At 42.4% G+C, this 27,793-nt stretch overlaps 1 protein-coding gene across 3 annotated transcripts; it reads left to right on the top strand.

The window, feature by feature from the left end:
• scml2 (Scm polycomb group protein like 2) lies at positions 1-27,655 on the top strand. 3 transcript variants are annotated; one of them, XM_061703626.1, is made up of 15 exons: positions 1-87; positions 5,276-5,349; positions 5,504-5,569; positions 6,325-6,395; positions 6,953-7,187; positions 7,979-8,067; positions 8,199-8,442; positions 17,845-18,155; positions 19,069-19,198; positions 19,294-19,500; positions 21,618-21,791; positions 22,700-22,912; positions 24,685-24,836; positions 25,083-25,252; positions 27,417-27,655. In XM_061703626.1, exons 2-14 carry the CDS (start codon positions 5,328-5,330, stop codon positions 25,206-25,208), a joined length of 2,040 nt encoding a protein of 679 aa, XP_061559610.1. In that variant the 5' UTR covers positions 1-87; positions 5,276-5,327; the 3' UTR covers positions 25,209-25,252; positions 27,417-27,655. The 3 variants fall into 3 exon arrangements, with proteins under 3 accessions (XP_061559610.1, XP_061559599.1, XP_061559619.1); XM_061703615.1 differs by having other exon boundaries at positions 24,682-24,836; XM_061703635.1 differs by lacking the exon at positions 22,700-22,912.
• The last annotated feature ends 138 nt before the right edge of the window (positions 27,656-27,793 follow it).

Genomic DNA, 27,793 nt, shown 5'->3' with positions numbered 1-27,793 from the left:
TGCGCGGAGCTGCAGCGAACATGGCGGCCGCCTGCATCTGACACAAACTGAGAGCTCGCCATCCAAAACAGGCGCCTGCGACGCTCGGTACGTCTTCTTTCTCCTTCTTCTTGGCCCGCGCCGACTCCCGAGACGTTATTTGACGCCTCTCTCCCTCGTCATTTGGCCCAGAATGGCGGCGTTTGCCAAACCTGGAAGCTATGTGCTGGCAGTGTGTGTTTTTTCCTCCACTGTACTGCATGTTGCTTGTATGAAGCCTACTTCTTATTTTGGTTGCAGTACTGTGGCTCACATTGAAGTGCGCTGCTGTTTTTTTTCCAGTGTTTTTTTTTTTTGTGTGTGCGTTTTTTTTAAATTTATTTTTTATTTATTATTATTATTATTATTATTATTTTAAATAATGTAACGTTAGCATCCGTTAGCCTTGATAATAATGAGCGGAGTCCCGCCCACCAAATTGGGAAGACTGAAAATGCGTTATACACTTTACTAACTCCTCACTATCTATCTGATCGAGCTCATCTAATCTATCTATATTAGCCAGCGGTTCCAGTACCATGGCCAAGTAAATGTAAAACAACAAAACAAACTAAAAAAATAAAAATAAAAAAGCACATTTCTTAAGGATTAAAACGTGTTTACAGCATGTTCTGCCCTAAGAAAATTCTTAGTTCTCCAAGTATCACCACCACGACCAAATAAATGTTCAAAACAAACACTAGCTAATCATAAAAACTCTGGTTTTTCCATCGCTCTGAGAATCGGCCATGGTTGAGTCTTTCTCTCGGGGTGCAAAACTCATTCGATGACTCAACAAATCACCGATTTTCATGTTAATTGACATATATTTTCACGATTGATTCATAATTTCGAGCTATTGTTTAATTCAACTCGTTCAAATCCTGATTCCGGCTTCTCGGCATTAAATAGTCCTTGATTTCTATCGTCCTCTATGAAAGCAGACAAATGATATTTGTGTTTAATCTAACTAAGACATTTGCAAACATCTACTTTTAGTTTATAAAACAGTGATCAACAACCGCCCCCCCCCCCCCCCCCCCCCCCGTTTTATGCCCGGTTACGGACCAAACCGGGAAATGAAACAAACAATTTATGGGGGGAAATAAGAGTCAGTTTAATCTGTCTCAAAATCATTATTTGCAGTCGGAGTATGAATAAGCAGTGGACGCAGTCGAGACTGAAGCAGCCCCAGAAACCTAAAAACTAGTAAGCCTTTGCGATTAATCAGTACCCAAGAAGTCGCTCGCAGTTTCCAAAAAGGTTGGCGAGTGCAATGTCACATCCGCTTGTGTGATATTGCTTGTGTTCTGTATTTGGTTTTGTTTAATCATGAGACAATACCAAATAACAAGCGGTTAATAAACAGCAATCCAAAAAAAAAAAAAGATTTTGCAATACATTTTGAAAGCAAAATACATCGATCTGAATATTTAATTCATTGATGGCCTAATCGATAGAATAATTGATTCTGAAAATATGCGATGGTGACAGCGCTTGTTTTGAGTGTTGAATGTTTAAATCGCAAAGATCCGTGATTCTCAAAATGGGGTTCGTACATTTTGAAATGTTCAAACAGTTCATAATGTGGCTTTAACTTTTTTTTTTTTTTTTTTTTTTTTAAATCCAGCACATTACATTTCTTAAGTACAGTCCAGCTATATTTAACTTTTAAGTACATATACATTTCATCTTTTCGAACTGTTTGTTTCCAAACATTCATTTACTTCTTTTTTTTTTAATTTAACGTTTATGTGAAATACATTTGGAATGAATTATTATTTCAGCACATATTCTTATTTTCCGGTATTTAAGCACAGTGTTAATGTTCAAACAGTCAAATAAAAATAAGAAGCAAAAATAAAAATGTCTCGCTCAATGGGAAATGACCATAAAGAAATGTTGTTGTTTTTTTCTTTTCTTTAGAGTAAAATCATGATTGGAAATATAGTTAGAATTCCATAGTTCAGTGATTCTCAAAGTGTGGTATGTGTCCCCTCTGGTTTGAAGAAATTATTCATTGTGGTGTTATACTAAACTGCATCATAATGAGAGGTGTGTTTCATAATTCTGTCATTTAGTCAGGCACAATGTTAGAAACGACTCCCTTGTGTGATGCAGTGCGGTTGTACGACCATAATAATAAACATATTGTTAAATGAAAACCTTTGCCCGGTGTGACTCGTGGCTGACTCACACAAACTACAAACTATTATTATTTTAACTTTACTGAAAAGCGCAATTTATTGTTCATATTTTCATTTTTTTTTTTTTTTTTTGGGCAGCATATTCATTACTTAAAATGTGTATATTTTTGACAGATATTTTTATGCAGAGCAACATATTAGTTATTTTAGGTTTGTTATTTTGGAGTTATATGGTATCATGTCTGTTTTTCGATTTACATTTATATGAAATTTGTTTTTTGTTTGTGTGTTCAATAAACAGTTTGCTTTGATTTTGGACCCTCTGTGCAATTGAGTTTGACACCCAAAACCTTGGATCATTCAGAAGCTTCCAAATTGCATTGCTAAATAGATGATGCATCTTGAGCCTTTTTTCTTGTTCCTGGCATTTAAAAAATGTTGACACGAGCGGAAAAGATCCGTTTTCCCAATCGGCTGTCTTCTGCTCAAGCCTTCTGCGCGCCTCAATTTTCAGATGTGGCATTTAAAGATTCAGGTCGCCTCAGCTTTGCGTTTACTTCTCCCAGTATATACAAGTTCAGGGTAGAGATGTGCAAAGTCAATTGCGCTGCAATTTTGTCCGTTTAGCAGACGCAATCCCGGGTTTTCCCAGTTAATGGATCAGCTTCCGCATGGCTTTGTGCCCATTTTTACGCGCACAGACCTTTAATAAATCAGGAGCTATGCGTTCTCACAAGTTCTGTCATCATTTCAACACTTTCAAGGAGTCACAACAAAATGCTCCACATATTAACTACTCCTTCAAAAACTCACGTCAATCAAAAGTTACAACTGCTCATGAAACCACCGATTCCCCCCCACCCGCCTCATCGACTCTGTTTCAAGCATCATAACGCTAATCTCAGACCAGGGGCCGCTTGAGGGGAAATGGAGGTTGTAAAAATGGAAGTGCTTCCTGGTCTGCTGAGCTTTTAAGCATGACCCTCATGAGTGGAGCAGACAGGGGCGTGCAAACACTGAATGAGCGAGTGGCAGAGCAGGAATCCTTTTCATCTGGCCCTGCAGATGTCCCATATCCACACATCTTAATGGCTTTTTATGACACCTTGGAATCTTTATGGCTCCTTCCCACTTTGTGGCTTTTTTGGCTTTTTCTGCAAAGACATTAGAGCTTCACAGGGAGGAGCGGCGACACAACAATGCAGAGGTTGCAGTTCTGGGCTAAACATTCTGGATTGTTTTGGAATATTTCTGGCATTTTAATGTCCCTTTGCCTTGGATTATATACTTTTTTCCACAGTTGAATTTTTGCTACTGACTGCTGGAAGGTGGACTATGGTCAGACCTTATCTGGATTATTCTAAAAAGATTTTTTTACCCTTAAAAACTGTGGTAACAACTTTATAATGAATCTTAAAAGCAAATGTTGGTTGTGCTTCCATCCATCCATCCATTTTCTACCGCTTATCCGAGGTCGGGTCGTGGGGGCAGTAGCTTTAGCAGGGACGCCCAGACTTCCCTCTCCCCAGCCACTTCATCCAGCTCTTCCGGGGGGATCCCGAGGGGTTCCCAGGCCAGCCGAAGGATGTAGTCTCTCCGGCGTGTCCCGGATCGTCCCCGGGGTCTCCTCCCGGTGGGACTTGCCCGGAACACCTCACCGGGGAGGCGTCCGGGAGGCCTCTGTATCAGATGCCCCAGCCACCTCATCTGGCTCATCTCGATGCTCTACTCTGAGATCCTCCCGGATGACCGAGCTTCTCACCCTATCTCTAAGGGAGAGCCCGGACACCCTGCGGAGGAAACTCATTTCGGCCGCTTGTATTGGTTGTTATTATTTTTTTACTACTAACATGCATTTTCTGTTCATTTATGAGGACTGGACTTCATTCCTTAAACCGCAAATGTTGGTAATGAGGGTGTTGTAAACGCTGTACAGTATTTGAGGCAAAGAAATAGCCCTTGCTAAATAGTCGTCATTCACGATTAGCATTAGCGCACTTGCAATTACCATTTTTGTTAAAAAAAAATTCAACAACTACAAAAAAACGCTAACAACCATTCAGCTCACTCATACATCATGTGATATGTAGATTTCACATCTAATAGTGTTTTAAAAATCACTTACAGACGCTCCTCTGGCGTTTTTGCTAATTGTTTTCCTTTGTCCAACAGTGTATCCGTCTGTGACAAAAGTCCGTGCGTTAAACATGGACAGTGGGCAAATTGTTCCGGGTGATGCCAATTGGGCCCTTAATAAATATGCATGTATTAATATACAGTTAGCCAATTTCTTTTCACAGCCCTAAATGCAAATCAACCATTTAAAGCTTACCATTCTTAACTATTGCAAACGCAATTTTCAGGTTTGAAGGCTGTCCTGAAAGTGCTTTTTCACTTGTATAAATAGTTAAATGGACAAAAATATCTAGTATACATTGGTATTTTAAGAAATTATTGATTCATAATAACCCCTCCAAATGACAGAGTTGTTGTTTTATTATTACTATTACACTGCTTTTTACGAAGGAGTTTCAGCTCCTACCTCTGGCAGTGGGCCATTTTCCGTGCCTCCATTGATGAGGTGGGCGACCGGAATTATGGCCGTTAGGTGGTCGGTGTCTGTCGTGGCGGCAATCCCCGACACCAGCGACGAGTAGAGTCATGGTACTAAATCGGAAAAGGGTGGAGTGCCCTCTCCAGGTCGCGGATGAGGTCCCGCCCCAAGTGGAGGATTTCAAGTACCTTGGGGTCTTCTTCATATGTGAGGGAAGAATAGAGCGGGAGATCGACTGGTGGATCGGTGGAGCGCCTGCAGTGATGCGGAGTCTGTATCGGTCTGTCGAGGTGATGTAGGAGCCGGCCCGAAAGCCGAAGCTCTCGATTTACCGGTCAGTCCGCATGACTAATTTCCCACCCTCACCTATGGTCATGAGCTGTGGGTCGTAACCCAAAGCACAAGATCACAGAGGAGAGGGAAGTCTGAGCTTCCCTGCTGGATTTGCTGCCCCTGCGACCCAACCCCATATGAGAAAATGGATGGATGGATGGTCACTGCTTTTTATTGTGGCGTGTGCGCGTTAATAACTAGGATATGTGCTTTGTGCTTTTAGGGAAGAGCTTGTCTGACTTTCTCTGCTGCTGCGGGATAACATCTTGGTCGTCATGGGCCGAACGCCACACAAAGGTTGGCCTTCTCTGGCTTATGTCGCCGAACTCTGTAACAGCAGAATTTTGCTCCATCAAAGAGGAATGGATCACAGTAGAGTTTTCAGGTCTACTTAACTAAGTATCTGGTGACTGTACCGTTTCTAATGGTAATGACCGTGGTTTGATTTCAGACCAGAAAGAGGAGAAGAAGGAGAGGCCGAGCATTGGCGCAGGCTCTGCACTCGACAAATCTAATGGTGAGTGCGCTACATAATTTTCTTAGTTGCCCCTAAGACTGTCAGAAATTGAGAAACAATCGGAGTCCAGTCCAGTCCCGAAACATACATTCAAAATACTCAGTTAAAAGAAATCTGGTTCCTCCCTGGGACCCAAACGTAGTAAAAAAAAAAAAAAAAAATAGTAATGTATTGTCTAAGCTGGCACGGTGACCGACTGGTTAGCACATCTGCCTCACAGTTCTGGGGACCGGGGTTCAAATCCCGGCCCCGCCTGTGTGCAGTTTGCATGTTCCACCCCGTGCCTGCGTGGGTTTTCTGCGGGTACTCCGGTTTCCTCCCACATCCCAAAAACATGCGTGCTAGGTTGATTGAGGACTCTAAATTGCCCGTAGCTGTGAATGTGTGTGTGTGCAAATGGTTGTTTGTTTCTATGTGACCTGCGATTGGCTGGCGACCGGTTCAGGGTGTACCCCGCCTCCCGCCCGAAGATAGCTGGGATAGGCTCCAGCAGCCCGGAAAATGGAAAATGGATGGATGGCTGTATTGTCTTAGTACAAATTTTTTCTATCAGTTATTTTTGATCAATTGCTCTTCAAACAACCTGGCATACCGACTGAACAAATAAACACAAGAACCGTTTTTTACGCCAAACAGCCCAAATATTTCTGTCTGCCAGTAAATGCAATTTATTTGTCTAACAACATAGAAGTGTCTTTCTTTTCAATATTCTGGGTGGTGTTGTCTGTTACAGCTTTGTTTGTTTCTTTTGCTAGAGCCATTCAGTTGGGAAGACTACCTGAGAGAAACCTCGTCCATTGCAGCCTCACCTACTTGCTTCAAACAGGTACCTGATCATTATTTAATATGAAGTAGAGTGAACCCCCGTTTAGCATGGGTATACTTTCCAGACCCACCTGTGATAGGCAGGACCTCACGAGAGCTATTCACACCGGATGTCCCAGGAATCTTCCTGGGCTGCAACAGTTTTGTAAAGCGAAATGGTCCAAAATTCATCCTGAACCTTGTGCATGTCTCATCTGCACCTACAGGAAATGTTTGGTTGACGTTTTTGCTGCCAAACGAGGGTTAACCAGTTACCAAATTCAAGGGTTAACTTACTTTTTCCTCCGTCCTGTGAAAGTTTACGTTATTTTCAACAAAAAAATGAAAACATATAGTTGTTTGTGTGGTATTAGCTTAAGCATCCTGTTGTTAATTCTTGTAAAATTCTGTGCCTGAAATGTTCGTAAGGATAATGTTCTTCGGTACTAATAGAAATCTATGACGTAGCGGGGCCGCAAAGGACAAACTGAGATAAAACCAGCGGAATGTTGTAGTGTAATAGGTCATGTTAGCTCCAGTATGCTTAACCTCGCTGTGCATCTTTTTGTTTGGCTGCAGTCCAGAATCCCCCCCTCTAATGACTTCAAGGCGGGCATGAAGGTGGAGGCTCGCGACCCGCGCAACGCCAACTCTGTGTGCATCGCCACGGTGATGGGCATGATGGGTACTCGACTACGCCTGCGCCTGGATGGGAGTGACAACACCAACGACTTCTGGAGACTGGTCGACTCGTCTGACATACAACCGATTGGGACCTGCGAGAGGAATGGCGACATGCTGCAGCCCCCACTGGGTGAGACTGCATTCAGATAACGCCGTTATACCTCAATCCACCAATCACCAAGCTTGCTTTATAATGCAGCCTCTCACATTCGCACACATTGTAGAGTGTACAGTAAAAGTAATGATTCCAATTCGCGGCATCTCCTTTAGAGGCCTACTTAATTGGATGCGTTCATGGAGCAAATCCATTGTTAATGTTATTACTTTCACCAGTGTTTCCCTGCCAAGTTGATTCTTCTGCTCGTCTATTTTGAGTATATAGAGGACACTATGTCTTCATTTCCCCAAGAGATTTGAGACAATTCTAGACTTTCAGCATTGATCCGTTGGAGAAAGCTCTTTTCCTTTCCAGCATGACTTTGTCCCAGTGCACAAAGCAAAGTCCATAGAGCTTGCATGCTTTTGGTGTTAAATAACTTGAGAGCCCTGTCCACAACCACTAACATCTTTGGGATGAACAAAAACTAAAGTTGAAGCTGTTGTAACTGCAAATGAGAGACTCATGAGAAACTTCAATCTTTAGATAGTTGGGTAGGTAGATAGATTAAATAGTGTATGTGATGAACCTATGTTTTTCTTATTTGACTTCATTGATGTCCATTTCTGGTATACAGTGCTTCAGTAAAAACGTAGTCCAACATTGGTTAGAGTAATAGCAGTCATCTCACAACCAAGGCTACTCTTACCCTGTTGCAAAACAACATGCTTTTAACCATCCATCCATTTTTTTTTACACCACTTGTCCTCATTAGCACCATAAAAGATGAAAATGTAATTAAACGTGTTTGAATTTGTGTTCAGGTTTTAGAATGAACGCCTCCTCGTGGCCTATGTTCCTCCTCCGAACACTGAGTGGAGCAGAGATGGCACCAGCGTGTGCTTTTAAGAAGGTTTGTTCTGAAAGTCTGAAGCTCAAATAATTTAACTATGCATATTTTTGCATACCAATCCTTGATATACTTTTTAAAAATATATGTAATGGATATTGTTGAGCTAAAAAAAACTCTCTGTGTGTGTCTAGGAACCTGCTAGCCCCATTAAAAACTATTTCAAGCCAGGTATGAAGCTGGAAGCCGTGGACAGGAAAAACCCTTACTTGATTTGTCCGGCCACAGTGGGTGAGGTCAAAGGTCAGGAGATCTTCGTCATGTTCGATGGCTGGCGAGGTGCCTTTGACTACTGGTGCCCCTGCGACTCCAGAGACATCTTCCCTGTCGGCTGGTGTGTGTTGACGAAACACAGTTTACAACCACCTGGAAACTTCTGTGAGTGTAGCTTTCATTTTCATCCAAATGGCATCCATTTTTAGTTTCCATGTAGGTACGTATTGTAGATGTTCCGTCATTAAAGCAACAGCGGCGCCTGTATGGCATACAAACTGACAACTATAAACGTAAAAAAGGCATTGTAAGATAATGTACAAGCCAATCAAATGACTCTACAGTGATAAAATGGATGAAATTTGATGGTTTGCTTGAATGAAAGTCCGCTAGCTTCATGCTAACATAATATGAAACGCCATGGACGGGCTAATGCAAATTAGCATAACTGTTACAAAATGTATAAACTTTTAAAGAACTGCTGCTCTGTGCTTGTATGTGGCGCTAGGATGGCACTTTTGAAAATACATTGAGGTGAGACGAAACCGCCAGCCTGGTAAAAATATTACAGTATAAAACAGAACATATTCAACACGGCGCACTTAATTTTTGTTTAGAAGTGCTGAATTTTGTTAATGTATTTTGGTCTGATGATAAATATGCCACTATGAATGCAAGGCAAACTCAAATAAAGTTGGTTCCTGATGCTTATACTCTTGCAAGGAGCTGTGACATTGACATGACAGCATTTTACCACTAGAGTGCAGTGCAAGCAACATTTTCCATCTGAAGGTGGCACGTATTCATTTAATGGATGGAGTCGGATTACAATCTTTTTTTGCTGGCAAAGCACCAAAATGAATAGTGATACTGGGGCCATGAGGCCATCAGGCCAGACAGAAACGTTTTGTTGGTGTCATTTTAAACCAGACTGCATCTAAAAGCCCCATAACACCAGAGAACTGAGGTCTGTGCTTGGTCTCGTGACATAAATACAAACTTCTCGCTTTCATGTTTCAGGCTTTGATTTTCGCACTCATGTGCCCTCAACCTGTGGACCTGTAGTGGTGGTCTTTTCCATGAGTCCAGTATTGAGCCTGTTTAACCATTGGGGGCCACAGTACTTTAACCCGAGGTGGAAAGAAGTGAGGAAAAAAAGAACCTTGTAGGCGATGCCGTGTAAGATGTTAAGGTGCTTCTTGAAACTATAAAATTCTGATATTTTCCTTTGGGCCCGGGGGGGGGGACTGCGTTCCTATCGTTAATACATGAAAAATTATAGCTGTTGCAAGTCAAGCTTGTGTAAGAAAAACAATCAGGAATCCTCCCCCAAGTTATAACTCAGTAACAACATGCAGAGCAGTTAAATCTCAGACAGCCCGGTGTTTGGGAGTACTCCTGATATTAGCATGTCCTTGTGCGGTAATCTGGCTGTTCAGACACAACCCATCCAGAAGAAGTTATCTTGGCACCCAAGGAATGGTAAACACTATCTTAACACATATTACAAAAGCAAGAGGCTAGTGTCATAGTCGAGCAGGATGTGAAAACCTGCACTTGCACTGACACATCAGCACTAGTGCACAAAGCAAGCACCACAATGTAGCTAGATGGAAGGATAGATGGCTTTATTCATCCAGAAATTCCCTATTCCAGCGCTCTCCACAATGAAAACATCTCAAGGCAAAGTTGATGAGCCAAATTACTACAGTATTCATAATAAAAAAAAAAAAAATCAGAATAAGAATCATCTTTATTTTGCCAAGTATGTCCAAAAAACACACAAGGAATTTGTCTCCGGTAGTTGGAGCCGCTCTACTACGACAACAGAGAACACTTTGGAGACTTAAAGACATTGAGAAAAACAGTCACTGAGCAATAAAGGGTTGCTAGTTATCTGCTAATGCCGGTACATTTTTATTTTTTTTTTAATGAAATTTTTTTTTGACAATTGTGCAAAAAGATGCAGAGTCCTCTCTTCACTTAGAGTAGTTTGAATGACTAATTTAACTTGCAATAGTCCGGTGCAATGACCATTGTGCAAAGGGCGCCGAGACTTCAAGGAGTGTATGCAGTTTAAAGTGACTAGTAGCGCGATAATCTGGGCCAATGTTGATTTTGCAAATGTTGCAGCTACTCCTCAGTCAGTGTGCAAGTGGCGCAGATGCTACTCTGGCATGAGTGGCCGGTATTGGTCAACACCAGATATGCAAATAGCGCAGTGTGGCGAGACTGCCACAGTGAGTGCACGAGTCATGTATAATTGGCACGACAGAAATGTGACAACAAACTCAAGACAAACAAATTGGCAGCATGTTGTAATGGAATTGTAAGGTAACTGTTTAAGAAGTTGATGGCAAGAGGGAAGAAGCTGTTGGAATGTCTGCTAGTTTTAGTTTGCATTGTTCGGTAGCGCCTACCCGAGGGAAGGAGCCGGAAGAGCCGGTGACCGGGATGCGTTGGGTCCGAGAGGATTTTGCACGCTCTTGTCTTAGTTCAGGCAGCGGGCAAGTCCTCAAGGGTGGGTAAGGTGGGTACCGTCAATCTTTTCAGCAGTTTTAATTGTCCGTTGCAGTGGTTTCTAAGAAGGGAAGTCTAATGTGGAAATGATAAGTGTCTATGTACTTGTTGTTGTACTTCACCCATGTACGTGATCCATGTAGAAATAGCTTTAAATTGTAATAATCATTTTCACGCTCAAATGCATCTTTGAAAGACCCAAACAAATAATCCAGAAGCACAAATAGGTCATTCAACGAATGAGCCAATTAAAATACGATTAACATACTGTACATTTCAAGCGTTACAAAAACATACATTAAATGAGACATGCATTTGTTTTCACTATTTAAAACTTGCCACACAACATATGTGTGCCATGCTTTTGTTAAAATATCAAGTATTACAAATGCATTTTTACTGCATACTTCTTGCCATGGTGAAATTGAAATTGGATGTTTTTTAGGGGCAGATCTGTTAGAGAAAGCAGAGTTCACAGTGTGGGGAAACAAGCGACAGCCCAAGACAATAAAAACATCTTAGTGGCACAGAGACACAAACACAAACCAGCCAAACTGCCACATCATTGGCTGAGAAACTCCCTGTGGGGGTGATTATTGTCTTCATTAGCCCTACTGGTAGGTAAAAATGTGGCAAAAAAGCTTACAGATCCACTTTCAGTGATAGGCAAATAACTAAAGATTTTATTGTTTGATATCACACTTGCTACGTTGTGTTATGTTCCGTTCCAGGAAATCTTTCCAGATTAAAAAAAAAAAAAAATAGACGAAATATTTTCAGATAACACAAACAGTTAAGCTTTTTCTTTTCATGTTCTTCATTGTTCCATGGTTTTGTTAGTTGACGGGCCCTCACTCGTTAGGGATGGATGTGGTCTAGACAAAACAGTCTGTATGCCTGTGCAGGAATTGGTGGTGGAGCTTATGTTATTTAAATGTGATGGCAAAGCTGAGCTATTCATTTTAATCGGCATATAATTATATAGTAGTTATGCTTTGCAGACATGAGTATGTCGCCATGTAATTTGCAGTAATGATAACGTTTAATGCTAAGGCTGTAGCAGCTCGTTGGCAGACATTTAGACATCAGCCAGCCATTTATGGAAATCACTTTGACAAATAACTCTGCAGTGTGTTGTGTCTTTCCAAAATAGAGCTTTTGATCACGTTTTGCAGGTAGGTACGGTGTAGTGTATCTACAATGGCAATATGTACTATATAGATTATGACCTCTTGAATAAACAGGAATTTGTCAGGTCCCACACAAATTTGGCGTAAGCATCCGTAAGCAACATTTAACTCAATAACTATGACTCATGGGATTCATGGTGAATATGTGCCTGCTTTTGGGGAGATTTTCTCAATGGAAGTGACTGCTGTGTCTCCAGATTTGTTCTCAGACAAGTACTCATATGTCCTTCATACTGTATTTCGGTTCAGACAGAAATATGTTGATGTCTACCCAAGCTGTAGTTCCATATTAGACTCCATGGCTAACAGATTACATTATTCCTTTAGGGTGCTCATAGACTGGTGTGACGTCCTCATGCGGGGGATTTAACACAGATTTGCGCTGTGTGCGTGTGTGTGTGTGTGTGTGTGTGTGTGTGTGTGCATTAAAAAGGGGATAATGTGCACAGACAGTTGCCATGTTTGTATGCAGATACTATGTGAACGTATTGGGGGCTTGGGTGAACACTTAATGAGGTGTTAATCAGATTTACTTGCATGTGAGAGACTGTCAGTATACAGACTACATTTAAAATAACTTCTTTATTCCCTTCCACACTGTTCCGTACTTCATGCTTTTTAAAGAAACCACAGAACATGGCATCTTCGGTAGGAGTTTAACCCTTCATTTTGAAAATAACAACTTTTTTTTGCCGAGCAACCTTTTGTGTGATTACTCATTGCTACTTGGATTTTTATATTGGGTCAGTGTTGCATTCTAAATAATTCATGAAGAAAAACATTTGTTTCGTATTTTGCTTTTCACATTACAACTGGTTTGCAACCTTGTATTCAAACTAACTAGGTAAAAAGTTAATACTCAACATTGGACAGAAATCCATTCATCCGTCCTTCTGTCCATCCATCCATCCATCCATCTTCTTCCCTTAGTCCGCGGTCGGTTCGTAAGGGCAGCATCTTAAACTGGGAATCCCAGACACTTCAAGTAGCTCCTCCGGGGGGCTCCTGAGGCGTTCCCAGGCCAACCGGAAGACATAGTCCCGGTAGGACGTGTCCCGAACTCCTCACCAGATGCCCTAACCACCTCATCTGGCTTCTCTCGATGTGGAGGAGCAGTGGTTCTACTCTGAGCCCCTCCCCAATGACCAAACTTCTCACCCTATCTCTAAAGGAGAGCCCAGACACCCTGCGACGAAAACTCATTTCGGCCGCTTGTATCCGCGATCTTTACCTTTCGGTCACGACCCACAGCTTGTGACCATAGGTGAAGTTAGGAATGTAGATGGTCCAGTAAATTGAGAGCTTCGCCTTTCGGCTCAGGTCCTTCTTCACCACGACAGACCGATACGGTCCGCGCATAACTGCAGACGCGACACCGATCCGTTTGTCAATCTCTCGCTCCATTCTTCCCTCACTCGTGAAGAAGACCCCTCGATACTTGAAATCCTCCACTTGGGGCAGGACCTCATCCGCGACCTGGAGAGGGCACTCCACCCTTTTCCAACTGAGTACCATGGTTTCAGATTTGGAGGTGCTGATTCTCAAACCAACCACTTCCCACTCAGCTGCGAACCGCTCCATTGAGAGTTGAAGATCGTGGCTTGACAAAGTCAACAGAAACTACATCATACAAAAAGTTAGGTACAAAATAGGTGACAAAGGCCAGTCTTGGTGGAGTCCAACCCTCCAACTTAATTTGGCAATGCGGCCTGAAATGTGTCATTCTAGAATCTGTTTTCATTCTTTTGTAGCTACACCATTTTAATAGTCCATATACAAGGAGAATTATATGATATAAAAAAAAAAAAAAAAAAGTTTGTTGTAAAGTGGAATTTTGTGGTTATTGGTCAACACCTTACAGAATCATGCAATATCAAATGAATTCTGTTGTAATACTTGCCTAAAACAAATCCCTAAGAACTCTGGACAGTCAAGTGTTCGTCATCAGAGGACAGATATAGATATCAGGGACTTTTGTCAGGATTCCTGCAGCCGCTAAGCTCCCCATTGTTCTGCAGACGAGCTGATATCTGACCATGCCACTGTTTCCTGACATTTGGCCGGGCCATGTCCAATCTGAAAATGTCTGAAAAGGCTCGGGTTACAGTGAGGGGGGACCCCCGTCTGGTTCGTGTGTGTGTGTGTGTGTGTGTGTATGCGTGGATGTGTGTGTTGCGTGAAAGCATGCTTCTGTGCACACTGCCTCCTACGATGACTTTTTCCCAGTTTCAATCAGGATTCTTCTCATCCAGTTTAACCTTTTACCCACCCTCCCAATCTGTAACCCCACCCCTCTACGCTTCTCCCAGGAGCCCCAGCGTTAACCCCTTTCCCCCTGACACCGCCCCCTCCCCCAGAGACTCGCTGAGAGCCAGGTGACTGATGCAGACTGACGATATGGCCTACAGATAACATGAATAAAGGATTCAACACCCCAAACCCCCCCCCCCCCCCCAATTCCATTCACCACACCCACTCACTCCTCTTGCTCCTAACCCCTCCCTCGCCCCCATACCCCCACACATGCACACACACACACACTTCTCATTCATTGGGAGGGAAGCTTCGCAGCAGCTTCAACCAGCAGCAGATGAGTGGGCTTTGTTGTAGACTCAAAACAGACGAGAGTAGTGTGAAGGCAGCGAGATTTACATGAAGCAATGAAGTGCAGAGGATGAGAGCACAGTCGCTAAAGTTTGGACTAGAACCGGATGAGGGAGAAAATCTGTAAACGGAGCGTTGTTTCAAAGAAAGGAACAGGAAGCGACTGTTATTACCACTAATACCACGGCTGCTGCTATCACTATTTGGGAAGCCGCAGCTGCAGCACAAGAGTTTCTGCTTTTCAGACGGCATTTCCTGGTGAGCATGTTTTTTGTTTGTTTTGTTTTTTGCATCAACACTACCCGAAACTTTGTGAGGCTTTTGCCTGCTTCTTGTCTTTGTATCGTAACTGTGTTTGTGAGGAACCATGTGTGTTGACTGACTGCTTCTTTGTAGTAGCAAGACATTTATTCAGCATGCATTTTAAGACGAGCCACAGTCATGCATAAATCAGTGAGTGCTTCCAAGGCTTCAGATATGACAATGATCCACTTCAGATTCAGGATGTGCGGGTTTCTTGTCTTCATTTGAGCATGTTGTGGTTTTGGTTGTTTTCAAGACTTTCATCCGGATGCAAACAAATACAACTTGTAAGCATATGGACTTGTGATTTTTGCCTCTGCTAGATTGCAAATGTCTGTAGTTTGAGCTGTTTTTATTGGCTGTACATTTGGAGCCCCATTTGGTTTTGATCGTGTGTGTTTGTGGGTAGAGCATCAGGAAGCGGTTAATGCAAGATTAAGGCTCCCCATACTCACATTGTTAGGCACTCTCATTAACAATGGTGAGTGTTTTATACGTGGGTGTGTGTCAGTCAGGAGGGACACACATCTTCTACACATTTGGTTGTTTAAGAAAAGTTTTTCAGCTCTTTCGCGATGCTCACAACAAAAGTGTTTGTGTGTATTTTTAAGTGGCTGAATGATGTGAGGAAGCTCAGTTTTGTGAAATGGGGGGGGGGGGGGGGGGGTGGTGGTGTGTTAGTGTAATTAGATGAGGACAAACTCTTTTGGGCCCCTCCCCCACCCTCAAGACAGCACACACACACACTCACTCAGCGACCTCATTCTGATGTATGTGCATGGACACACATACACGTTTCCTCAGGCTGTTACACAGGTCAGCGGGTCGAGTCATGATCAGGGCCATATGTCTATTGTGTGTGTGATGCCTGCTCTTGGATATTTCTTCTCAGGAAGGATTACCAAAACATAATGTGACAAATATTCACAGAACCTTTTTTGTCGTCAGTACAATCACACATTCTCATTGTTGGCTTTTCCTTCCTAACCGCAGGACTATTATTTTGCTGTCTTGTTAAGTCCTTCTAATTTCATGAGAATGATTTCGTGCAAAATAGGAAAAAGCGTCTCGTAATGTAATGACTGCTCTCGAAGCTTGGGTCATACTATTCTCCGAATTGTAAATAAACTGTTTGGGTAAGCAGTCAACATTCACGTGGTTGAATGAAAAAGGAATTTGTGCAAAGGTGAATTCAAAAAGAGAGCAAAATATTTCCATATCACTGATATGCAAACACATGTGACTATTGAGTTGCCCCCCCCCGCCCAACCGGAACAAAACACTGCATGATTCCACACCCACTTCCACTCCTTTCACAATTAAGCAGCTTTTAGTCCTTCCGTAAGACCTCTCCAGGTGGCTTAAATGAAAGCCTTGGCCCTTCGAGAGCCTCCACGCTCACCAGCAGGCCCCTGCACACACCTTTTGCATCGAAATACAGTAAAAGGTTGTTATTGCTCTCATTTCTCCATTTCCTTTTTCTTTTCACTCCACTTGGAATGGGATGATTCTGTGATGATACGATGTTCAGGCAAATGAAGACAGAACGAGTGGTGGTGCCAGGTTTTTCTTTGTGATTTATTTATTTATTTGAACTTCCACACAATAGCCCTTTCTTCACATGAAACCGTTTGAATTCCTCTCCCCCAAGCAGTTTTTTTTTTTTTTTTTTTTTTTTTGAGGATGCAATTTCAGCCATGCTTCTTTTGGGTATAACTTTTTGGAAATGAGAAATGGTACAAGCTATGGACTTGCGGCTATTCCTAAATCCAAAACTATACAGCCACTGAGAAAGAAATCTGACTGACACATCATTCAGCATTTATATCCACCCAATATGATCTCACAAGAATTTAGTAAGAAATCGTACGAAACATGTAATCACTATATTACCCACTATATAACTAAAGCTGTTTCTAGTCATTTGCCCAAAAATGTCATTTCATACTGTATTTAAATTACCCCCCACAATACATAGGTTAGTGTACTAATTACAGTTGTTTCCTTTTTATATCCTACTAAATTCCTGTGAGACTAAGCTCCAACAACTGTGATTTGAAGGCAGCCAGCATTGAACCTGACTTGGGACCTTGGGAATCAAACCTGCAAATCTAAAGGAGAAGACAGCCTTTTAATGAACGAATTAAACATAAAGTGACTTATGATAAATGACAGAAATACTCTAGTGGAGCAGTGTTTGTATTTAGCTTGAAGGATAAAAAGTTGCTGTACAGTGGGAAATTGTTGTTGTTGCATATATTGAATTCAAAGGCTTCATGGATGGAGCCATGCCTTAAAATGCATACATACTTTGATGTGTTTGGTTTGGAAGAAGTCAATTGTTTTGACCTCAACCCTCACCCCTTAATAGCCAATAATAAACATTAGCATTTTATGTTCCCTTAGGCCAGTAATAATTTCAAATCAATACTTTAAAAAAAATGTGCCTCTGTCAAATAATTCGGATGTCAATTGATGGTTAATAAAAAAAAAAAAAAAAAAAAAAGGATAATGTCTTTTTTAAAGAAATACACAGCCAAAATGTTTGGGGATTGGATTCACTGTATTTTTGGATTGTTCTGTATAGTTTGCATAGTTTCTTTTTTGCAACCATTGCCATAGTGACCATTTCTAGCTTCATCTCATCTATGTACGGCGCAACAGATCACCTTTATTTGAGTTCTACAATAACAAAATGTGTTATAAAAGTTAAATCCATCCTCATCCATCTCACAGGCGCGCTTCATAATCCCAGAGTGGAAGCCTTTGGTGGTTCTTACCACCATCATCTTTGTTCATTTCGTGAGGCTTGTACTCTTATTCATCTAACAACTGTAGATGCATGCAACTTTCATCACCCATATCAAAACCTGTCAGATCTCAATTTCCAGTTTGTCAAGTAGCATAACAGTGGAATGTTTTATTCAATCTGCGTCTCTTCCTTTTCCAGTCACTCTTCCAGGTGCTCTCCTCGCCCCCGTTTCGTCCTCCTCAGCTTCCCTCACAACGCGCCGCTCCACCTCCAACTCCTCCTCATCCACGATGCAGACGTCTTACCGACTGCCCAACCCTTTGCCGCCCCTGCCTGTTCGCAAGGGTGTCCGAGGTCGGCGTCCTAAGTCGCAGACTATTGCTTTGTTGAAGGCCGCAGCTGAGGCTGCGGCGGCCGCAGCGGTCAATGGCGCGTCGCAGAGCCCTGTCAGGACCACTCAACTGGCCCCGAGACCACACAGGAAGCGAGGGCCCAAGCCTGGGAGCAAGGTGAGACGATCCTATGGTCAAAGAAAGATGCTTTTGAATACACTGAACCGCCATTTATCAGAATCAGAATCAGAATCATCTTTATTTGCCAAGTATGTCCAAAACACACAAGGAATTTGTCTCCGGTAGTTGGAGCCGCTCTAGTACAACAGACAGTCAATTTACAGAACACTTTGGAGACATAAAGACATTGACAAAAAACAATTGTGCAAAAAGATGCAGAGTCCTCTAGCACTTAGAGCAGTTCGAATGACTAATATTGCGATAGTCCGGTGCAATGACCATTGTGCAAAGGGCGCTGAGAGGTATTTGCGAGGTTCTAACCCGTCTGCGATAGGTAACCCCGATATTAAGAGATGACACATATTTTTTTTAAATATAGTTTGACCCTCCCATGTGTTTGAAATACATTTAAGCATTAAAAGACACTTTTCTAAGTACTCCTTAGTACCCGTTCTGACTCTCTTGCTGTCAAGAAATGTGCGACTTGTATAACAGACTTTCAAATAACATGCCAAGCGTGTTTGCTTCAAGCCCTTTGTCACTCCGAATATAAGTTTACTATAAAACAGACTGATACAACAGAAGAAAATTCAACAGTGTGTATATCTAAATACCAAAATGTTAAACCAGACCACACAACCACAAAAGTCCGCTACCTTAATGCAATCTTTTGATGCGAACAACCATTAGATTGATTGCGCATCAATGTTACGGTAACTATTAACCTTCAACTGCGACTTTAACACATACGGAATCTGTTCGAAAGAACGTCTTTGTGATGCAAGCTGCGGTGGGTGCAGTTTGTGGTCATCAGGCAGTTAAAATACACTTTGAATATATAACTACCTGACAATTTAGAGTACATGAGGTTTGTTTGTTTTGTGTTTTTTAATTTTCTGTTCTTTTTTAGAGGAAGCCCCGCATGGTGCAGTCACTGGGCTCATCATCCATTCCAGCTTCTCCTCCAGAGACCAGATTGAGCACCAGCCACGTCTCAGTAGACAACCACCATAACAACAACTCAAATGTAGTCTGCACAGGTAGCCCCATACAGTGCAAGTGGCGCTGCAGTGTATTACCATTGGAGGGAAAAACACAGATTTCTTTCTTTTCTTTTCTGGTTGTGTCCATCCAGTGTGCGTTTATGTGAACAAGCATGGCGACTACGGCCCCCATCTTGATCGCAAACTGGTGCAGCAGCTCCCAGACCACTTTGGGCCAGCTCCGGTCAACGCGGTGCTACAGCAGGCCGTCCAGGCCTGTGTGGACTGCACATACCAGCCCTCAGTGCTGCTGTCGTTCCTACAGAGCCAGTCCCACACAGGAGGAGAGGTCATCCGAGGTCTGTAGACTTAAATTCGCGCGACAAGAAACCAACACATTGGGATCAAAATGCAATCATTTTTTCGGCAGCTTTTCATCTGGGGATTGGTTGCAGCAGCTGTGTTGCCTTTAGCTTGAGTTATGTATTGGAATTGCGCATTATTTGGAAGAATGTTTGTTGGTTCTTCTTGAGGGGATGAACTGCGTTGACTTGGGTAATCTGATGCCGGCGCTGTTCTGTGAACACTACTAGGCCTGTCGTGATTTTACAAGGATATATTTTCCCCAAAACTATCACGATAAACGATAATCGTGTTTTTCTTATGCCCCTGAAATGAGGAAAAACAAGGTCCGTCCTTATTATTTTTTTTTGCTTTTAAATCATTATTGGTTTTTATTATTATTATTGTTGTTGTTATTACAATTTCCCTTCTTTTTCTCTTATGAAATTTTTTTTTTCTTCTTTCTGTGATATGGATCCCCCCGCGTCTGAAATATAGACTAATGAGCTGCAAGACGAGCCCTTCACCTGTCAATTAAATATACTGTATGTTGACGTTCGCTGTAGTCTAAATAACGTGCTACTGAGGTTAAGCTTGATATAGAGTTAACTTTCCCGCGTTTGTGCTACCTGGAGACTAACAACAAACAGCCGTTTAGCTCCTTAGTTCGCTAGCGAACATAATAAACTGTTAACTTTCCAGTGTGTGTGTGTCAATTGGGGAGTAACACGCACAACAACTTGGAACGAAGCGCTGATGTTTTAAACGTCATCGCCGCTCCGGAGCGAGATGTTTAGCTCGTTAGCTTTCAGGCTAGCTCGTTAGCTCGCGTTCTAGCGAACACAATAAGCAGTTAACTTTCCCTCAAGTGTCTCTGTTGTGTGAATCTACGTGCTGCACATAGAGCAAGGCTCTGGAATATTGGACGCCGCCAACGCCGACAAGAGTGTACAAGTCCGCCGGGGTTTCATGAGCCCACTAGCCGCTAATGACACAGCCGTCTAACTCTTGTCGGCTCACCACAACAATGACATTTTATCGAGTCTGGAAAAACTACCGTGTCCATTTTATTTATGTAACGATACGTCGATATAGTAATTATTGTGACAGGCCTAAAGACCACATTACTTGATTTGAAAAGTATGGCTTTGGGTGAGAGGCAGGGTACACCCTGGACTGGACACTAGCCAATCGCATGGCATAGAAAGACAAAAGGAGCAGAGATTCGCCTCGGTGGTACTAACCAATACTTCCAACACAAGAGCTGGTTCATTCGTTTTGCTTTTATAAATATAAATTAAGATATTCAGTTTTGATTGATATTGTCTAGAAGTGACGTGCTTATTATTGTGCTTGTCGATTGCAATGCATCATACGGATCGCTGTTTGCTAATATTCTTACTGTCTTGTATGGCTAGAATAAAGACTCTTTGTGAAGGCTGGATATCAAATGCAGCTCTTGTATTGGATGTCTTTATATTGTGCAGATGGCCGTGCATTGTAGGTCAACTTTTTTTTTTTTAATCTTGAACCTACTAAAAGGTCACGTAATCCTGCTAGCATAAATTCAGACAAATGCACCAACATTTACAGCAAATAGTTTATTTCTACATTTGTTAACAGTTTGGCCTTGGTAGAGGTTGTTCATAGTAATCATTATACGTTCCCTACTCCATATAGGCAATCAGCGAAATCTAATTGGAAGTCAATGTCATTGACTGTGCGTGTGCATTTTGGGAAGAAATTGCTGAGATACAGGAGGAATATAAAAGATAATGCCTGTGGCCGCATCTGATGTGAGCGCTGGGACTGTAATCACCAGTGACATGTGCATCTAACCTGTTTTTGGATGCTGGGATTGAGTCTCCCTCGAGGGGGTGAAATTGGGAAGAGTATGGGCCAATGGGGAGGGGGTGGGGGACATTAATTTGTGTGTTTGTGCAAGCTTGGCTTGGGTGGGAGGGTGTTGTGCAGATTGAGGGTTGTGGGTTTGTGCTGATAAAAGGAGGGCGCTTAACCCCAAACCATCTGCTGTTTTCCTTTAACTGTGAATGCATTCAGCCTGCGTGTGAGCAGGTGTGAGCCTACGCAGCACACACACTAATACAGTATGTGTTTATGTTGTGTCTTACAGTGCGCTCCGAGCACGGTATCCGTTATGTCAAGCTCCCCTCCGTCTCCAGTGCGTCCACTGTGCTGAGGTTCTTGGAGAACATGTGTCAGCATCTGGAGAGTGTCAGCTTGTTCAGCTCGCAGCCTTTCAGCCCCTTCACCAAAAACGCACGCTTCTTTGACAGGACAAAGTCAGGTTTGTGCCTATAAAGATATACGAATATTCTGAAATGTGATGTAAGTTTCCCATTCCCTCCCCGCGCAGCTTTAAAAAAGTTTTCAAATAAGCATTAAGTAAAAAGAACATAAAAACCATAGAATAGCCTTGATCAGGGCTTACCCCCCACACACACACCCCCCAGCCCATTTTCCCATCCGAATTCCAGTTAAATCATAACTACCGTGTGTACCCCTAAATGGCATAGGACTTAAAAAGTTGCCTATTTTTGCGGGGGGAAAAAATGTAGAATGACAGTAACAAATTGTTTTTTTGGGGGGGGAAAAAATTGCGATGTTATGAGGGCAAAGTATTATTTTTTTTAAGGAAAAAAAGTCAATCTTTACAATAACAAAAGGCATTTTGTCGAGATAAAAAGTCGTCATCGAATCAGATTGTGGTGTTTTTCCAAGATAAAGTCGGAATATTATGATATTAAAGACAATGTTTATCCATGGAAGAAAGTCTATTCTAAAACGTGAATAAAAAACAACAGTAACGTTATTCTCATAAAATTAGGCCTTTTATTCTGGAGAAGACACCTTTATCCTCTAAAATAGTGATTTTCAAAGTCTGGTATGGGTCCCACTAGGCTGCATGATGCTGCACCACGTGGTACTAACCTGAAGTCGCGCAACTTTAAATGTTGTAAAACCCCATAAAAAAACGATTGCATACAAAATCTGCGATATAGCGTAAACTGGGTATTTATATCATATATGCATTTTTTAAAGATATTTTGATGCATAAAGATGTAAATTCATAAAAAAAACCAAGTAAACGTAAAGTAAATGTTTTTCCTTGATCGGATCAAGGAAGTCTCTAACATACCGTTAAAAGTCCATTTTTGAAAGCCCGGCTCATGTGAGGTTGATCTCTCCCTTCAGAACCGCTGTCTCACACGGAAAAGAGCCTGTCTAACAATGATTCCACAAAGGATTCCGCTCCCAACGCGCGGCCTCACATAGCGGCGGAGTATCGGGCAACAAAGAGGGAACGGCCGTATTTCGCCTCGCACTCGCACACGCCTCCACCTCTGCAAAGAGTCGGCTCCAACCCAAGTGAACTCGGACAAGCGCCCACACACAGACGCGTGGAGGGTAGGATCACGTATACATCTTCATATGTATACACATTTCATTTCTACACTTCAGAGTCCAGTTTTAACATGTTTACGTTGAACTACTATTCAAATTCAATGTTGGGCTCGTTATAGTTCTTCATGGGGAACTTTGGAAATGTTCCAAATTGGAAACTTTCCATATGGGAATTAACTGGGGATTGAGCTTAATTCAATGGAAAGGTATCATTTCATTTTCACTTTGGTGTTCTGATAGATTCCGACCTGACTTTCAACAGTCACATCAAATCAATTACTAAAACTGCCTTCTACCATCAAAAGAACATATCCAGAGTGAAGGCTTGCATGTGCCAAGCAGACCAGGAGAAGCTCATCCATGCTTTTATCTCAAGTAGACTTGACTATTGTAATGGTCTTCCTAAAACGAGCATTAAAACAGCCGCAGCTCATTCCATTCAGGACGCCGCAGCTCGGGTGCTGACCAGAACAAAGAGGTCAGAGCATATTACTCCAATTCTAAAGTGTTTACATTGGCTTCCAGTTAGCTTTAGAATAGATTTTAAAGTTCTGCTACTGGTCTAAAAATCACTAAACGGTTTAGGTCCTGAATACATAAAAGAAATGCTAACGGAATATAAACCCAGTAGGGCTCTGAGATCGACAGACTCAGGTCAAATAGTGGAGCGCAGAGTCCGAAGCAAACATGGTGAAGCGGCAATTCGCTATTATGCTGCACACAAATGGAAGAAGTTGCCAACAGAAGTGACGTCCGCCCCAAGCGTGAATGTTTTTAAGTCCAGGATAAAAACCTCTTCTTTTTTCCCCCATGCTTTTTAGAGCATTTCCACTTTTAAATGATATTTCTTGCACTGTACGCTGTTTTACTTGTACTTTTATTTTTTTTCCTCTTTGTTTTAAATGTTTATAAGTCATTTTTTTCTTTGTCTTTAAATGCTTTTAATCATGTAAAGCACATTGAGTTCCCTTGTGAATGAAAGGCGCTACATAAATCAATTTGCTTTGCTTCAAAAGTAATTGTAAACATTGTTGTGCCATAAGCAGCATCCATGAAAAACAATCATGTAATAATAAACTTAACGAGTTTTAGATATTTTATTGAACAGTCAATTCTGTCATGTAAAGAAACTTGCATGTTAAGTTGAATATTACTCGTACTCCAGCTCCCCCAGCACATTAAATAAAAAAGCCCCTCTCCCTACCCCCCAAAAAGTCCCATTTAACATCCACCTGTCCATTTTCTGTCGCGCTTCTCCTCACGCGGGCCGCGGGCGTGCTGGAGCCCATCCCGGCTGTCATGGGGCAGGAGGCGGGGTACGCCCCGAACCGGTCGCCGGCCAATCGCAGGGCGCATCGAAACAAACGAGCATTCGCACTCGCTGTCACACCTACGGGCGATTTAGAGTCTTCAATTAACCTTACCGTGCATGTTCCCATTTAACATGTTGATGAAAAAGAATGTTCCCTAAAGCTTCTCAAGCGTAGCCTTTGCAGTTTTGCGAAACCCTTTCATGCAGTTGTTCCTCCAATTCGACTGTACTTGCATAAAATGTGGTTGTTGTAGTTACGCGGAAATTTTTTTTATTTGCCCCGACTTAAAGTTCTATTCAATTATTACATTTCCTATTTAGAGCCAGCCTCCAATTTGATAGATTCTTGGTTAATTCCCATAAATTCTCACGGAAAGTTGCCAACTCTGAACATTCACCCAATTTTGCAAGCCCAAATGTCAAAAAAGGTCCTCGTGTCATTTGTCGTCTTCTTCTTCAGCAGCTAGTTCAACAACAGGCCCAGACCACGTGACACAAGACAAGGACAGCTCAGGGAACGATGCGTCTTCCTGGTCAGTTGATGACGTGATCCGGTTTGTCCAGAAGGCGGACCCGCACACTCTCGGACCACACGTGGAGCTCTTTCGGAAGCATGTGAGTACTTCAGCTGTGTCAACTCCCTTCTGCTTACTGGAATTGGATTTTTTTGGTTTACATTCTGTACTGGCAATATAGGTGAGTGAGATACGATGCAAGTTAGCATAGATAAATGTTAAGTAACTGTTGCTATTAGTAATATAAACCAAAAATGTGAAGCAACGCTTGTCGCGTTCTTTTGGATGCTGGGATGAAGCGGTCGTCATCTGGCCGCCTGCTCCAAATGTTTTGCTCTTTCCGCAGGAGATCGATGGCAAAGCCTTGATGCTACTGCGTAGCGATGTGATCATGAAGTACATGGGACTGAAGCTGGGCCCCGCGCTCAAACTCTGCCATCACATTGAGAAGCTGAAACAGACCAAACAATAAAAAGGACCGGCGCGTTCTCCTCTCACTGGCAAACACAAACACAAGTACGTGTTGTTCTTGTACAGTGATGAAGCACTGACAGAAGCCACCATGACATCTGTCTTTGCACTGTTTTATGTACTGTACAATACTGTATGTACATTTTGGGAGTTTTAGCAGTTCGCAGGCTATCGTTCAATCGACAGTTTATACGTTCTTGGTGTGTGTGTGTGTGTCCCCTCCCAAAACTCTCATGCTGATGATGTTGAGGACAAAGAAATGAACCACTAATGCGAGGGTGTCCAAACTACAGATACGGCATTTGCAGCGTTATGTTCATTTTTTTACGTGCCTGTAGTATACACTAAAACATTTGGACATGGTCCACAAACTATTTACAACTCAAATTGTATTGAAACGTTTCCCATGCCTTGGCGAATAAAGTCAATTCTGTTGCAAAAGCATTTCGAAAAAGGTATCCTCCACGTGGTGCTCCGCGCCACGATCCGATTGGTGGCGTTATTGCTTCTCAAATAACTTCGTTCAAAATTGCCAGTTGAATACAGACCGCTTTTGTTTTGGAATGCTGAGATGTGATTCGGCTGCTGCTCAGTGCAGGTGGCGGATGTGTTCAAGTGAGATAAAGGGCCGGGGGCGCCACCCCAAATCCTGACAAATCCGAAACAAGTTGCTTGAAACAAGTGGCTTCGACAGGAAGCTGCGAAATAGCGTAGTTGTTGAGCAAATGACTACAATGTTTCAACAATGGATTTGCTTGATGGGGAGGTTTAACAAATTTGCTGCAAGGCGAAGACTGTCAAAGCGGCCCTCGGAGGAGAACGTTTGGATAGCCCTGCACTTAGTACTGACTACACAGATCCAGTTTGAGGAAATAAAACAGCAGAAATACAAGGTATCGATCAACGTTTTGGTCTTGGGGTGGGGGCATGCGCTCATGACCTCAGCATTGTTTGCTCTGATATCAACTATTTTTTTATGTTACCAAGCATTTACTTTACATTAAAGCAGTAAGTTTTTGGATCGTTAGCCCAAACGTCATTAGTATCCAGTATGTGTGCGGAGGCATGTTTTTGTATTATTCTTTTTGCCTTAGCATGAACATCATCAGGCCATTATTTAATGACATTATTTGGAAGAACATAACCTCAGACAGACACTGTAGCTTTGCTATTTCAACATTTTCACACTGAAATGAAAAAGACACCAATGTGATGTTCGCTACCAACGCGAAACCATTTCGGACTGATTCCTTCTTGGGGTGTAATAAGTCCTCAAATAAAGATACTCGAGTGCGGCAGTCGTGGGCGTGAGAGGGGGGAGCAGGGATTGTCCAATTGTCGGCGGTAGGGGGTGATTGGTTGGAATAACTGACAAATATTGACTCCATCGGTTTGCTGAAGAGCTCCCGCTCCAGAGAATGTGTTACTTGAGCTCAAACCTTTCACCTTGAGTTTGGCCTTTATTGCATGATGCTTTGACAGTTGCGCACGCTTAACACCTGTGACGACGAGAACCTCGCAAGTGTTGATATCGAAATAGAGGCGAGGTCATTTACTGCCGTTGCTGTACAAAAAGTGTTCCGAAGACAGAAGGCTTGTTCAAATACGCCAAACGTTTCTTCATCGTTTCGTTGTGTAATAAAGTGCACCGAGCCTGTGAATATTCTCATTCGTCCGGGTTATTTTGTCAGGGCATTGAATTGGACTGTTTCGAATGTCTAAGAAGACATTTGGGGCTCTCCCCCGAGCGGGCTTGGTCAATTGGTGCAAATGGGCTCCACGGGACAGCTTGAGCCGGAGTGTTGTTCCGGAAACACATTCCATAATTTGGCCTCTAACAAATAACAAACGGCCGCTTTTGGCCTTCGGGTGCAACCGAATAGAGTATTCAAATCCTTAGTCAAGCAAAAATAAACATCAGCAGAGCAGGGTGTTAACAGCCTTGCCAAATTGGAACGATTCAAGTAATTGCCAAACATACGAGGCTTTCAAATTGGGAAAAATCAAGACATGGTCTCCGCGCTCACACACCGCTGAAAGTGTGTAAGCACGCCCCGCTAAAAAAAAGAGCAAACATCCTTTTAGACAACCAGAATTCAACGCCCTGTGAAAAGTAAATCCAGTGTAAGCGTCACCATTGTTCTGTTTAAAATGGCAGCATTTTCTATTTTGATTTGTTGCTTGCAATTTAGTTTTGTTTTTTTTTTAGGCGCCAGAGATCCTTTCAAACCAAATCAGATGTTTGCTCGAAGCCCCATTCCACACCGTTGCTCTCCATGGCGGTGACAAGTTGATAGCAGCTGAAGCCATCTCGCTTCAACGCAAAACTCAGGTTTTCGGAGGACGTTTTACAATAGCGTTTGCGTTCATACTGCATTGTAGAGGAGCTATAATATAACCAAGTATGTCTGTTTGAAATGCCTTTTCATCTTGTCGAAACTTTTTACTCTGCTCCAAAAAATGTTTGTTATATGTCTGATATGCATTCAAACAATTAAACATTTTCACTTTACGCCATCTTAGTGTTTGACACCTGAGACCGAGCGGACAATGATATAATGAACTATTTGTGATGGATGGGGCCCC

Source organism: Phycodurus eques, chromosome 2 (assembly GCF_024500275.1).
Source record: "Phycodurus eques isolate BA_2022a chromosome 2, UOR_Pequ_1.1, whole genome shotgun sequence".
Classification (NCBI taxonomy): domain Eukaryota; kingdom Metazoa; phylum Chordata; class Actinopteri; order Syngnathiformes; family Syngnathidae; genus Phycodurus; species Phycodurus eques.
Note: the sequence above shows the minus strand (reverse complement) of the source record. Positions and strands in the feature narration are given on the sequence as shown.